The sequence below is a fragment of the Antechinus flavipes genome, chromosome 2, assembly GCF_016432865.1.
Source record: "Antechinus flavipes isolate AdamAnt ecotype Samford, QLD, Australia chromosome 2, AdamAnt_v2, whole genome shotgun sequence".
Lineage (NCBI taxonomy): Eukaryota > Metazoa > Chordata > Mammalia > Dasyuromorphia > Dasyuridae > Antechinus > Antechinus flavipes.
In genome coordinates, this window is record NC_067399.1 from 316,943,956 (window position 1) to 316,957,693 (window position 13,738).

General features: G+C 36.6%; 2 protein-coding genes across 4 annotated transcripts in view; one reads left to right on the forward strand and one right to left on the reverse strand.

Moving 5' to 3' along the window:
* TGFB3 (transforming growth factor beta 3) overlaps positions 1–3,508 on the forward strand; it is a 39,472-nt gene extending 35,964 nt beyond the window's left edge. For both annotated transcript variants that reach the window (XM_051977566.1, XM_051977565.1), the window contains exon 8: positions 1–3,508. This exon is cut by the window's left edge and continues 35 nt beyond it. In XM_051977566.1, coding sequence (XP_051833526.1) covers positions 1–124 — 124 coding nt within the window. In that variant the 3' untranslated portion in view covers positions 125–3,508.
* Positions 2,725–13,738, reverse strand: part of TTLL5 (tubulin tyrosine ligase like 5) — a 392,042-nt gene continuing 381,028 nt past the window's right edge. For both annotated transcript variants that reach the window (XM_051977559.1, XM_051977558.1), the window contains one exon: positions 2,725–4,897. In XM_051977559.1, coding sequence (XP_051833519.1) covers positions 4,867–4,897 — 31 coding nt within the window. In that variant the 3' untranslated portion in view covers positions 2,725–4,866. The remainder of the gene's footprint in view (positions 4,898–13,738) is intronic.

Below are 13,738 nucleotides of genomic sequence, written 5' to 3' on the forward strand. Positions count from 1 at the left end.
ATCTGCTTCACCTTGTTGTGTGCCCCAAGATCTGGAGCCTCTGACGATCCTGTACTATGTTGGGAGGACCCCCAAAGTGGAGCAGCTCTCCAACATGGTGGTGAAGTCTTGTAAGTGCAGCTGAAATGCTACCAGCCCTATCTGCGACCGAGAGGGAAAGAGAGAGAGAGAAAATAAAATCCAACACAACTGCTACTGCTGAACTACTCCTAGGGAAACAAAAGAACAAACTTCACCTAGAGACTGGGAGACCACAACCTTCAGTCCTGGACCAATTGCTGAGACCGAGGCTCCCTTTTGGAATATTTTCTCTTTCTCGCTAGCTCTGACAATGATTGTGGTGGGGGAAAAAAAAGTGTGGGTTTGGCTAAGGGAAAACCAGTGTCTCCAAAATACGTGGATTTTTCTGTGATGCTCTTTGTGTATGGTAGGGAGAGAGAGGAATTTGGCAAATTAAGGAATTTTGCTATGTTACAGTTGAGGAATAATATGGGGAAAGGGAAAGAAAGTGTAGAAAATGTCTGAGAGGGAATGATACTTTTGATCTGAGTTGAGGTTGACTCAAATGCCTGTTGCTGTCTGTCTGTCCTTGGGAATTTGGATTTCATTTTCTTGAAATCATACAAGGCAAACCTTTTCCTATTTGTAGATCATCAAGAAGGGGAAATTCCCAGAACTGTACTCTTACTGCCTGGGATCAGGGTCAGAGTTGCTACTTTTGCAAACTGTCCCTTCTACATACATCACTTGGCATCCTTGGGCCAATATTGGGATATAACCCAACTAAGAGAATCCCTGAGCAAACAGTTGAGTCCTGTGGGTATGTTGAGCTCAGGAGCAGAGGGCTGGCTGACTGCATCATAACTAAACATAAACTCTGTGTTTGCTCTTTGGGCAGTTCCTCTCAGTCTCTTCCTCAATCCCATTCCCTTTGGAATTTTGCTAGATACCTTCCAGGTCAAGACGGTCACATGAACTTCAGATTCATTCAGCCAAGGGGTGCCAGAGGCTCTCCATCCTGGCTTCCAAGGACCTTGTGTTCATTGGTTGATCCTGGAAGCAGGTATTGTGGCATATGAAGTATTTGGGGGAAATCTCATGTGTCTCTTATACATTGATTGACTTGGCCCCTGACTCACATGGGCTGAGGTTTTTAAAAACACACTCACACACACACAAACACACTCATTCTCAAAATCTTTGTATAAATAAATATTAGGGGGCGGGGACTTGAATCATTTTATCTTCTAGAAAATAGCTCATGGAACATTAAAAACTTTGTTCCTAGGTATTATCTTTATGTAATAGAGACCCTCTTATACCTATTCCCACTTCTACCACTCAAAGTAAACTGGAACCCGGAACAGAAGATCTTAAAACTCTAATAACATTGCTTTAGCATGAATGCACTGGGATCATACCGCCTCTGAAATAGGCATTTTGTATTGTAATGCCTGCTTCCACAATGGTGCTCCAAGGTATATACACTTTTACTACCAATGAGGAATTCTCTCAGATACAGAGAATGTCAGTTGGTCAGACTGCATTAAACAGATGAAAATCTATCCCCTAAAAGGGAAAGATAGATACAAACATATTCACTTATATATGAACACTTGCATATAAGGATATGCTACAATATATTCAATCACTACTCCAACATTTCTACAAAGTCACTACAAGATCAATTCAAACATCTATGACAAGGCAGTTATTGTGGTATCCTAAGCACAGACTGGAAATGACTAGCCAGGAATATCTTTAAAAAAAAAAAAAAAGTGCCTATTGACTGTGTTTCTAGAGCTAGAGACAAAGGAATGCTCGTTGCTTTAAATTTCTATGTTGAAGGCCTCTGGAAGCTACAGTTTAGAATTCTATTTTGGTACTGATCCTCAAATGCCTACCAGGTATTATCACAGCAGGAAGGAGGAAGCCTTTATCTCTTCCTGGAAATGACTTCCTTTGCATCACTGAGAATCACCTTACCCAGTGGTAAAGCAAAAACATAAACATCAAATGTTAACATTTATAAATTCTCTCTTAATAGAAAACATAGAGTTTAGGGTTTGGATGTTTGTTTTGTTTTTTGATTTTTTTTGTTTGTTTTGGGGTTTTATTTTAATAATCCTTTCTGGGGGTTCTCATTTGCTGAGCTGCCATGGAAATCTTTAGTTGCTATTCTCATATTAATGCTTTGGCCATGGCCAGACTACACACGGTTTCCTCAACATGATGCTGTATCAAGGAATATCAGGTGATTGCATTTCATTTAGTACTTTAATTTCCCAACATCTCAATTTGCCTTCTAACAACAGGTGGTCATTCACCTCCTTTGACAAAGGATACTTAGAGGGGACAGAGAAAGTAGCATGTCCTATGTGGACCTTAGAACTGAATGCTGTTTCCCCTGATAACCAGTTTGGGACTTTATCCACTACCTCTCATTCTGGTTGGCTTTGAAAACACACAGTCAGAGATCAGTAAGAGTTAAGGAAAAATGAGGGTCTTCCAGCCATTCACTTGCCCCTTATCACTTCCTCCCACTCTCCACATATCTCCTCCCCTAGGAAGCTTTCTTTTTATTTAATCCAGCCAGGATTAATCTTCCCAGAAACATTGAAATAGCTTACTTGGGTCATCTCCTGTAGGCATAGGAGAAGCTTCATATGGGAACCATATAACTAGTTGTACTACTTGTCATACCCCAAAGAAAACAGACAACAGTGCGATTCCAAAGATATTTTTTATGGAAGAAGTCTTCTCTTGCCTTAATCACCACATGCAAATATGGGAAGGGATCTGGTTGCCAGGATCACAACTACATACTCTATTTATAGGGACTATAAAAACGTGAATAATTGACTCTCCATTTTCCACATACATGTTATTTGTGGGAGTCCAGGGATAAAGAGGAGCACCAGAAGCATTGCTACAGCCATGGAAATGGGCAGGAGGGAGGACTGCATGTACTATTTAGCTTCTTATTGTGAGAAGCCCAGTGCCAATACATTTACTTGAAAGCACTTGAATAAATGAAAAAGTAAGATGTGGAATCTCATATCAGCACCTGCAAAGTCAGGAAGAACACTATATATTCCACTGACTGATTATTTTCTGAAGAATTTCTGAACAGTCCCATTAATCTACATCCCTTTATTGTGGGTAAATGCCCTAAATCTCCATTCACAAATACCATTATAGGAGATTCCAGATAACCCTTTTATTCACAAACTTTCATTTCAAAGTAAATGGCAGAGCTCTATTTTGTCCCCCAACTTAATTCACAGTTGAATGGGAAAAAAAAAAAACACAGCAAAATATTTGTCCCTCAAGCCAGTATCCTGGGCACCAGTAACATTTAGAATATATGCCTGCTCCCTCCACTATAACAAATAGATCTTGTCACTCTAAGTGATTTTTTTTTATAACAAAGGCAAAAAGAAAAAAATGCACCAAACCCTTTGTTTTCATTCATTAAAAAGATTTTTCAAAAGCTGCTCACAGTTAATCAAGTCTCTTTTCTTTGTCTTTGTTGGAGGTGATTTTCATTTTTGAGTTTCCAACTCTGGTCTGTAACACCTCGTTCTGTAGCCCTGCAATTTGGAGCCTCCTTCATTTGGCCAGGTGGCCCACTGGCTGTCACCACGATCAGGAAGCACCTTAAAGCTCCCCTTACAGTATAGCAGATTTAGGGATGATGACACTGTTGCTCAAAGTCACAGAGAATACAGAAACTCCCCAAATGGCTTGAGTCTAAAAGCCTAAGCACACTGTGTTTTAGGACCTCCTTCAGGAGAGTGCTGACAAAGAAGCAGGGGAAAGTGAGGAAGTAAGAAAGCAGAGAGTTAGTATGAGAAACTTATTAGATCCACTCAGTGGCTGTTTTGCATTGTTTTAATGGACTGTTTATGTAAACAATGTAGTGTGAGGGAAAAATTAATGTGCAATTCAAGAACAGCATCTAGCTCCCTCAGTCATCTGTCATGGTTTGACGGGGAGATATTCGTGCATTTGTGAAGCCCTCCCACACCTCCTCCTGTCCCATGTTCCCTGGCTCATAAGCTACCATTGAGGGTATGACCATGGCTACATTCTGTCTGAACAAAACCTAAAATCAAAATATACCAAAGCAATGCACACTTCTAAAATTAAAATTTTTAAATGTCCAGCAATTAACTAAAATAAAAAGTTGGTCACATTTCCATTTCGCTTGAAAATGAATATTGATTGGAGGGAAATTAGTTAAGTGGAAAAATAAAACAAAAATAGAATTACTTTATCAATATTAAAAATCAGTAATTCTAAAATGCTGCTTCACCTTGGGGTTCATGTGGTCAACACACTAGCCTTTCTCCAATTACTGGTTAACATGTTCTGTGTGCCTTTTCTCCCTTTGCCCTTAATACCCTTCTTAAAGGGATTATAAATTTTGTTCATAATGATGTTTATTCTCTAGGGTTATATAAGACAGGAGCTTGATAATGAATCTAAAAGAAGCGGAAGCAAAATACAAATAGCCAAAGAGCTTCTGTTTTATATCATCTCTGCCTGTTAGCACAAGAGGGAGAAAGACCTAGGTATGTAAGGGGGAAGGAAAAAGATAAAAAGGAAGGGGAAAAGGTACATTTGTGGCTCTGTCAGAGAGAATCAGTTGAACTGAATACTGTCAAGTTCCACCAAAACCCAGCTCATCTTTTCTTCAGTTGTCCCAGGCTAGGATCTGTAGACTGGGAGGGAGAAATCTGCTACCACCTTGATCTGGGGATGATGATGCAAATGGGAACAAAAATGGACTCCTTCTAGCTACAATGGCTGTTCCATCTTTATCTTTCAACCCAGTGGTGTGGAACGGTTTCTTCCTCCGTGTCAGTGATTCATCACAGGTTGTAAGCAGGAGCTGAAATGACAAAAACTCAAAGTGGAAGCAACTGCATTACTAGAGAAATAGATTTGTTTTCTGCAACACTTCATCCATCCAGTACAATAGGGGAATCCATCCAGTACAATATACATATGTGGATTTTCTGAATAATTGAGCATGCTCCTTGAGGCTTTTTAAAGTATGCTAAACTGTTCAACACCTTCTTAGAGGACATCAAACATACTTTAATGTTTTCTGGATAACTCAGTCCTCAGAATAAGCATTTTCTATATATATAGCATACTATTATATATGAAATGGTATATTATACAATTTTGCATTTGCTTTTTCTTTCGTTTTCTTTTTTTAGTTTTTGTTTCTTCCCTCAGTGACTGACTGATGGCTTCATCTTCCCTGCTGTCAATGTGCTTGTCTTTTAAGACTACTCCCTGCTCCTCCTCCCACTAATAATAATCTGTTGTAGGTTAGAAAAATGAGGACCAAATTTATAAATGGCATTCTTTCTGTCAAGAGTACTAGAATCCAGGTACCCAGCTTTGCAACCTTTATAGTATTCATACTGAAGCAGTCATCAAGTCTTGTCAATTCTCAAACTTCCAAAAAAAAAAAACCCTCAAAACCTCATCCCCTTGCTTCTCCTCACTCAGCCACCACCTTGGTTCAAATCTTCATCATCTCTCAATTAGACCATTGTAACTAGAGTTTCTGCTTCTAATATCTCCCTTCAATGATCCATCCATCAGAATGCTGTCAAATGAATATTCCCAATAATGGCCTGAACATGTCACTTCTCTAATGAAAAACTGAAGTGGCTTCCTATTATCTCTTAGATAAAATAAAATTCCTTCTGCCTGGCAATTGAAGTGCTCTACAAACTGGTTCCCACTTACTTTTCTAAGTTTCATATTACTCCTCTTAATTCCATACTGGTATTCCAAACTTCTATCTATTCTTTTTATTTGTTTCAGTTATGGCTGATTCTTCATGACCCCATCTGGGATTTTCTTGGCAAAGATACTGAAGGGGTTTGCCATTTCCTTCTCTATCTTATCTCCCTCCTCTCCCTTCCCCCCCCCCCCAAGACAATGGGGGTTAAGTGACTTGCCCAGAGTCACATAACTATAAGTGTCTGAGGGCAGATTTGAACTCAGGTTTTCCTGACTGCAGGACTGTGCCCCTAGCTCACCCAATATCTGTTCCTAGGTTATGCATTTTCTCTCCCATCTATTTCCATGCCTTGTCCTGGGCTATCTTATATACTTGGAATATATCCCCTTTTATCGCTAACTCTTAGAATCCATAGGTTCCTTTAAGACTCAGGCTACAGGCTATCTCCTACATGGAGTCTATTCTGATTTTTTTCTTTGTTAGTGTGATCTCCTTTATTAAAAAATAACTTTTTAAATAATAATTTTTCTATGTCCATGTTCTGTCTTTCATTTCTTTCTTTGTATTCCCATTGCCTTGTTTACTGCCTCACACAGAGTAGGGACATAACAGGCATTTATCAAATTGAATAAGAAGAACTTATGGGCTACATGGTGTGATTTAATAAGAGGTCCAAGTCTAGACATGAAGAGTTCTGTCAAAACTTAAAATTACCATTAAAAAACATTTTACTGTGTCCTGGGAAGACAACAAAGAGAAAGGGGTGCACCCATTGTATACATAAGCAAGTCTTAGATCGAATACTCCAGGTAGAGAAGGTCATAAGCAGAAGCATGGAGCCAGAAGGACAGTTGGAAGAGATCTCCGAGATAATTTAATCCAATCTACTCCTTTTGCAGATAAGGAGAAAGTGAAGTTTGGGAGAGACTAGATGATTTCCCCAAAGTCACACAGGTAGTAAGTAGTAGCAGTGCCAGGACTCACATTCTTTACTAGCGTCTTCAGAGAGCTATGGACAAGGCATGATTGTGAAAGGAATGCAGGTAGGCCCTTCTGAGATGTTCTAACTGTGATAGGGTGAGACAGCAGAGCTAGCATCTGATATATGGCTACTGATGCCCCCCCCCCCCCCCCTTGGCTTCCTGGCCATAATCTCAGCAAAATTTTCCCCTTTAAGAGTTATAAAAACTAGCATTTGATGAAAATCTTCTCTTTCTTCCCTGAATATCCCAACTGGGAGCTATCTCATCCCTCCTCTGAGGATCTTCTGAGACTGATTGTTTATGACATTCATTTACTGTATTATTTATAGATTTAAATTATTATCATTTTATGTCTTAGCTTTCATGTATGTCTTGTTGATTCTGCTTCCACAATGTCCCTCATATCTATTCCCACCTCTTCACTACTAACTACCCCCAATTCAGTGCCTCAACACTTATCTAATTGTCTCCTGTCGTCTTTACTTCTTTAAAGCTGCCAAAATAATATTAAAGCAGAGGTTTGATTATGTCATTTCCTTACTTGAGAATTTTCAGTGCCTCCTTGTTGCCACTAGGAGAAAATATAAATTCCCTGAGCTACCTTTAAAGCTCTCAACAAGATGGTTCCAAGGGGCAACTAGGTGATAATGGGAAGAGCACTGGCCCTCTGAAGTCAGATTCTCAATCCAAATTCAGCCTCAGACACTTAAATAGCTTTGTGACTGGAAAGTCACTTAACCCTGACTCAAAAAATATATATATAAACCACATTAAAATGTATGTGTATGTGTTTCCCTCCTAACTTTTTCAGACTTTTTTCCCCCATACTACTCCCTTTCATATATACTGTATCAATCACTTGGACTACTTGCTTTTTTCCAAAACTTGTCATTTCTTTCCTTAAGCCATACCCTTGAATAGTAGTAACTCATACCTGAAATGTACACCCTCCTCACTTCTACTTTTTTAGATCCTTAAATTTCTTTCAAGACTCATCTCAAGTGTCTTCTCCTAAAAAACAAAACAAAACAAAACCCTAAACTTTTCCTGATCCTTGCCATAAGTGCTTTCCTCAAATAATCTCCTATTTATTTATTTGTTTACATGTACTTCTGAACAGCATTACATTCCTTAAGGACAGGGACTATTTGTCATTTTTGTCTTTGTATTCTTTGTGCCTACTATGGTGACTTGTACCACAAGAAATTTTTGTTGGGTTGAATTGAATTGCATCTTTTACAACAAAATTGTTAAGGGCAGGGGAAACATGATTCTTATTTTTTGTACATTCTCCACAGTGGCCTAAAACAATGGTATTTACATGATAGATATTTTATAAATAACTGTTGACAAAGATGTGAAATGATTAATAATAATGTTGCCTCAAGAACAATAAAATATTTTCCATTTAGGATTTTAAAATGCTTTCTAAAAACCAATTAGTCCTTCTAAGGCAAAGAGGAATTGAGTATTACAACCTCCTGGCAAGTTTAAGACACATTTTCTAGCTAAGTATTCCAACCACTAGTCATCTGTCCCAAGAAGAAAGACCATCTAGCTTCATGTATGTGCAACTTGGCCTGTGACTATCAGCTCAAAAAAGATCCAGACTTGGTAACAATCTTTTCAATTAGTTTGTTTCACATTTCAAGAAGTATTAGAAGATAAACACTTAAAAACCAGTGTAGTTTGTGTTTGATGTCAGAAGATGATCATGTAATAATATTTTAAATTGGAAATAAATTAATTCAAAGAGAAATATTATTTTAAAAATTCAGTTTAAGCAAGGATAACTCAAATGATATCTGTATTTAAGGCTCTTCCAAATGCCTTGGTCTGAAAAGAGATAGAGTGAATGAATCAACTTTATTTATATCATGAGTGAGTGACAATAGCAAAAAAGGGACAGCTGGGGAATGGAGTCCAACCTGTTGCCCTGTCACCTTTCTGGGAATGGCTCCAAAACGTTGGATTGAACAGCACAGGCACAAGAGTGTCAGATCCATTTCATGAAATCCTGCCTGGGTGACACTCAGGCGCCTAGCACAGCTGCAAGGGGTATTGTTCAGTGCAAAGAAGTCGCTGAGTAACTATGAAATGTGGCCATGGTGGGGAGGAGAAAGGAGCACACAGTCATGGCAGTACCACAGAACTAATTCTAATCTAACCCCTAAAAATTTTCCTTAACCCCCCCCCCCACAACTTTTCTATTATGAACTTGAGAAACCTTACAAAATAAGAACCTAATGAACATTTCACTTTAAATAATTACACCACTTTAAATTTTTTTTAATCTTTGGAAATACACCTATATATATATTTTACAGAGGTTTCAGTATGTACATACCATTTTAGGATCTGCCTTTACCCTTGTCACATCATTTCATATATACCTTCCCCTATATCAAGAACAGAGGTTGAGGAATATAAATACAGTAAGTGAATAGGAAAAGGAAGAGAAAATTGCGAAGTGACAAAATAGGGAGCATTTAGAGCATTAAGAACGAACCAGGGTCGTGGAAATCAAGAGAAGAGGTTCAGAAGATGAGGAGTGTTTGGTATCACATGCTATGTACAGGGATCAAAGTGTTCCTAAAAGGCTGAATGTAAAGAAGCCTTTTTTAAAAGTTCAATAATACCTTATATTTGTTTAGCACTTTAAAGATGTATTTGTTATTAGCAATCTTTAAAATAAATTTCTGATTTTATAGAACCTATGGATGTATGCAATTAGAAGGGATCACAGAAGGACCTAGCATAACCTCTACCAAAACCAATAATACCGCTTAAAACTTTCCTAATAAAGAGTAATCTGATCACCACTGGAGGACCTTCCTAATAAATTCTTAAATCTTTTGAGATAGCCTATTCCATTAAAAATACTTTTTTATTGATAAATGTTGCTTATTCATGTCAATCTAACATATTTTAATACAATCTCACCCCACAATGATAAAGGAAAAAGATAAAACCGTAATAGTGACTGACAGTACATGCAACTCTTTATTTTAGTAATTTCCTGCTAATTAAAAGAAAGGATAGTACATATTTTATAAGTTAGTATCAATGTTTTGTTACCTATATTTTGTTCATATTTAAATTTCTTTTTATTGATACAACTGTAATTACTGTGTTCTTGTGGTTCTACTTTGTCTATCCTGAATCACTGCACTGACCCAATTTGTGTGTTACACAAAATCTTTCCATATAGCTTTGAATTCTTCATTTTATATATTTCTTATGACACAGTAAAGGTACTTTGTACAATACCTTGCACATACTCAGTATTAATAAATGCTTGTTAATAAAATTTCAGCTATGTATCACAACTTGTATTGCCATTACCCAGTTGATAGTTTCTACCACTCCTCACACATAGCCTTTTTAAAATATTACAAATATGCTTTAGATAAATATCACTGCACGGATAGAAATTCATTTTAGATGTTAATAATTGCTTATGCCATAAATTCAAAAGTAGGCTCACTGGAACAAAAGGGTATGAGTTTAGGATTTTTGCATATGCTTTCTTGCATTTGTTTACAAATTCTTTGGGTCCTGGAATTATCAGTTTTTGGTTAAATTCCATGGGAACTTGAATGATATGTATATATTTTAAGTTTTTGATTCTGAAATCTCCATGAGACTATCAAATCTAGTTCCTCCAAAATGTTTATGCCTATAATTTCCTTCTTATTTGTCTGTTTTATGGTCTTTGTCAAGACCTGAAAAAGAAACATTACAATCACTTATAGTTGGTGTCTTACAAAGATTTAAAAAAATTTTTTTTCAGTAATCCTGTTCTTCATTACTATGCTATTTGGTACATATGTAATGTTTGATGTTGCTTAATTATTCATAATGTCTTTAATCGTGCTAGAGTTTCCCTGCTTGTATTTCTTGTTACCTCATCTAAAATCATTATTGCAACTCTTGCTTTTTCTGTATTCATCTAAAGCACAATAGATTTTATTCCTGATCTTTACCCTGAAGCTATATAAATTCCTAAGCTAAAGATGTTTCCTTTTCCATCTCTAAATTATTTTTGTTTCTGCATAAGACACTCTCCTCCTCAGACACTTTTATAATGATATTTTCTATCATATTTTCTAAATTGTCAATTTTCAAATTTATCTTCTTGAATTCTTCCTTTACTTATCTTATTTCTAATTATATAATGCTAAGTACTGTACAAATATGACGTCTACATTTGTATTTCTTACTGTGATACTAAACAATTTCAGAAAATTTTGTATTTTTTCCAGTTTATCTTCCAGAGTAATGGTTGCTGTTTCTGTCTGTTAGCTCTTCTGTGAGGTTCCCTCCTAAAAGTTCCCTCCTTAAAAGTTTTATCTTTAACCTTTTATGTTTTTGTTTTCTTTATTGCATTTGTTATTGTTTTCATTTAGGGAGTTGGGATTAATCACAAATACACAGTCTGATAACTTGTTGAAAGTCAGTCAGTTAACCCAATTCATTCCATTTTGGGACATCATTAAATTGGTCAGTTTAAATTGGTCAGGTTTTTATTTAGTCAAAATGCTTCTTCCATTTGACTTTCAAATTAGCCCTAGTGCTCCATATTTTGGAATCATACAGAAGTATATTTCTTCCATATAACAACCTGACCAATTGTTTTGTTTTTCATATCCATATCCCTGATTTCACCTACTGATTTTCATACAGAATTCTTTGCAATCCATTCATTATCTTGGTCCCCTTTGTTAGGATGAGTTCTGGCCTGTAAATAAATATATCTTCTAAATCATCCCAGAACAAGATATTGTTGGACCAAAGTGAGGTATCACAATTTAAGTGACTGATTAAACTAATAGATTCCAAAATCAACATCAAGTCAAATTATCTACATATGGAAGAAAGTGTCATTCTTTATTACATGTCCCTAAATTCTAGGTATTAGTAATTAAGCTAGCTTAAATTTAAAGTTTTCTATTCCCCCAAACAAACAGCACTTATACAGCTGAATCTGAGGAAAACACACTCCCTTTTTGATGGCCTATTACTTCCTTTGGAATGTGCTTGAGGCAACTAGATGGCACAATGGAAAGAATACCAGCTCTAGTGTCAGGAAGACTGGAGTTCAAATATGACCTCTGACACTTAATACTTACTAGCTAAGTCTTACTAAGCAAGTCACTTAACCCCAATTGCCTTGCAAAAGAACCCCTCCTCCCCCCAAAAAAGTGCTAATTTGCCTTTCCAGGTGTATGGAAATGGTATCATAATCTTTTGTTCACCTCATTTCAAAAGATCCTTTCAATGAAAAATGCATGACAATGTACAAGACTGAGTGAAGAAAATATGGAGCCAAAGTGATAGTTTTAATCCTATGTCATAAAGCCACTGAGAAATGAAAGACACATATTTGCTCATACTATTGTTTTCTAGATTGTCTTTTTGAGGACAGTTGGTCTGCTTTAATTTAATGTTTATACATACAGTTGTTTAATAAGTAATACTTGATGATCTGATCAAAACACAGCTGATCTAAATCTAAGTTCTTGAGTTCTAGTTCCATAACAAATCCACTTTAAGTTTTGCATAATTTCAGCCATATCACTCTTTAAACATGTCTGATATAAAAAGGCTTCTCTGAACATCAGATATTAGTATTCCCACTGTTATCTAAAGTACTGAATTACATTATTTCTTAAAATCTCCAACCAAAGTAAAACAGAAATTGGTTGAATTGAAAACAAAATATAGTGACTCAAAAACTAGTGATAATTTCCTTATAGTGTATCTTGCTACTATTTTTTCTTCCTAATTCATTCCCACTGTCTCACCCTATAGACTTGCTCTGCTTTTTGTCTAAATTGTAATGCCGGAGAAACTGAGGCAAGATAGAGATTAGAAAGTTTTCAATATTTTATTTGGATTTCTGAGAGGTACAGATTTTCTGGGACCAAAGGATCCATTTTGGTCCCAGGGCTGATGTTTCAAAGCATTCAGCAGCAGCAGCAGCATCAACTGTGAGATTCCAATGAAATATATATGGCTCTGAGTGATCAGGGGAGCTAGGCAGAGGGTGGAGTCCGAGCATTGGTAAACCATGGGAATTTCCAAGGACAGACCATCAATCCGGTTCTGACAAGGTGAGGATAGGACCATAAATTCTTGATAACTCAGGAGGACTTAGGAGCCAGGATGTCTGAACTTCCCCTTATCTTGAGATTATACATTTACAATTTCTAATTTCAGTGTAGTCAGTCCTAAATTATAAGAGCCCTAATGGTCAGGAGGTGGGGGTGAGGGGTTGCAACCAGGGGGATTGAGGCAGAACAATTCAAGGAACGGAAGCAAAAACACATTTAGGAAAACTGAAGGAGGACAATTTAGGGAAATTATGGCACAACAAAATGACTACTCTAACTTTAACATAACAGGAACCAATCTGGTCTTGGTGCTTCTTCTCTCTAATTCCTTCCTGAGCCATACTAGCAAATTTATCAAAATTCTACTTTGAAATGTCAATGCATTGATAAAAAATAAGAACAATCAAACAAACATTCAATGACTTTCTATTGTATTCAAGACAATGTTCAAACTTGGCATTCAAGGTTTATGTTTAAACATAGTTTTTCTTACGTTTACAATATTTCTAGCCATTTTATTCTATTTACTGTTCTTCAAAATAGTTTTACCCATTTTTTTTTTTGCCTTCATTTCTTAGTTTATGCTATTCCCCCAACTGGATCCCAAAGTTTAATCTTATCCATGGTTCAAGGTCCAGCTCAGACTTCACCATTTCTGAGGACATTAACCACAGTGATCTTGCTTTCCTTTAAAATTTTATAGTACTTTTTAAAAAAAGTATTTTGTTTTAATCAGTCAAGGTCTGCCTTCTAATGTACCCATCCCAAACTGAGGACACAATAAAAACAAAATTTATAACATAAATCTTTTCTAAATATATTAAAAGCAAATTTCCAAATTGGCTATGTCCAAAAAATTATCTGTCTCA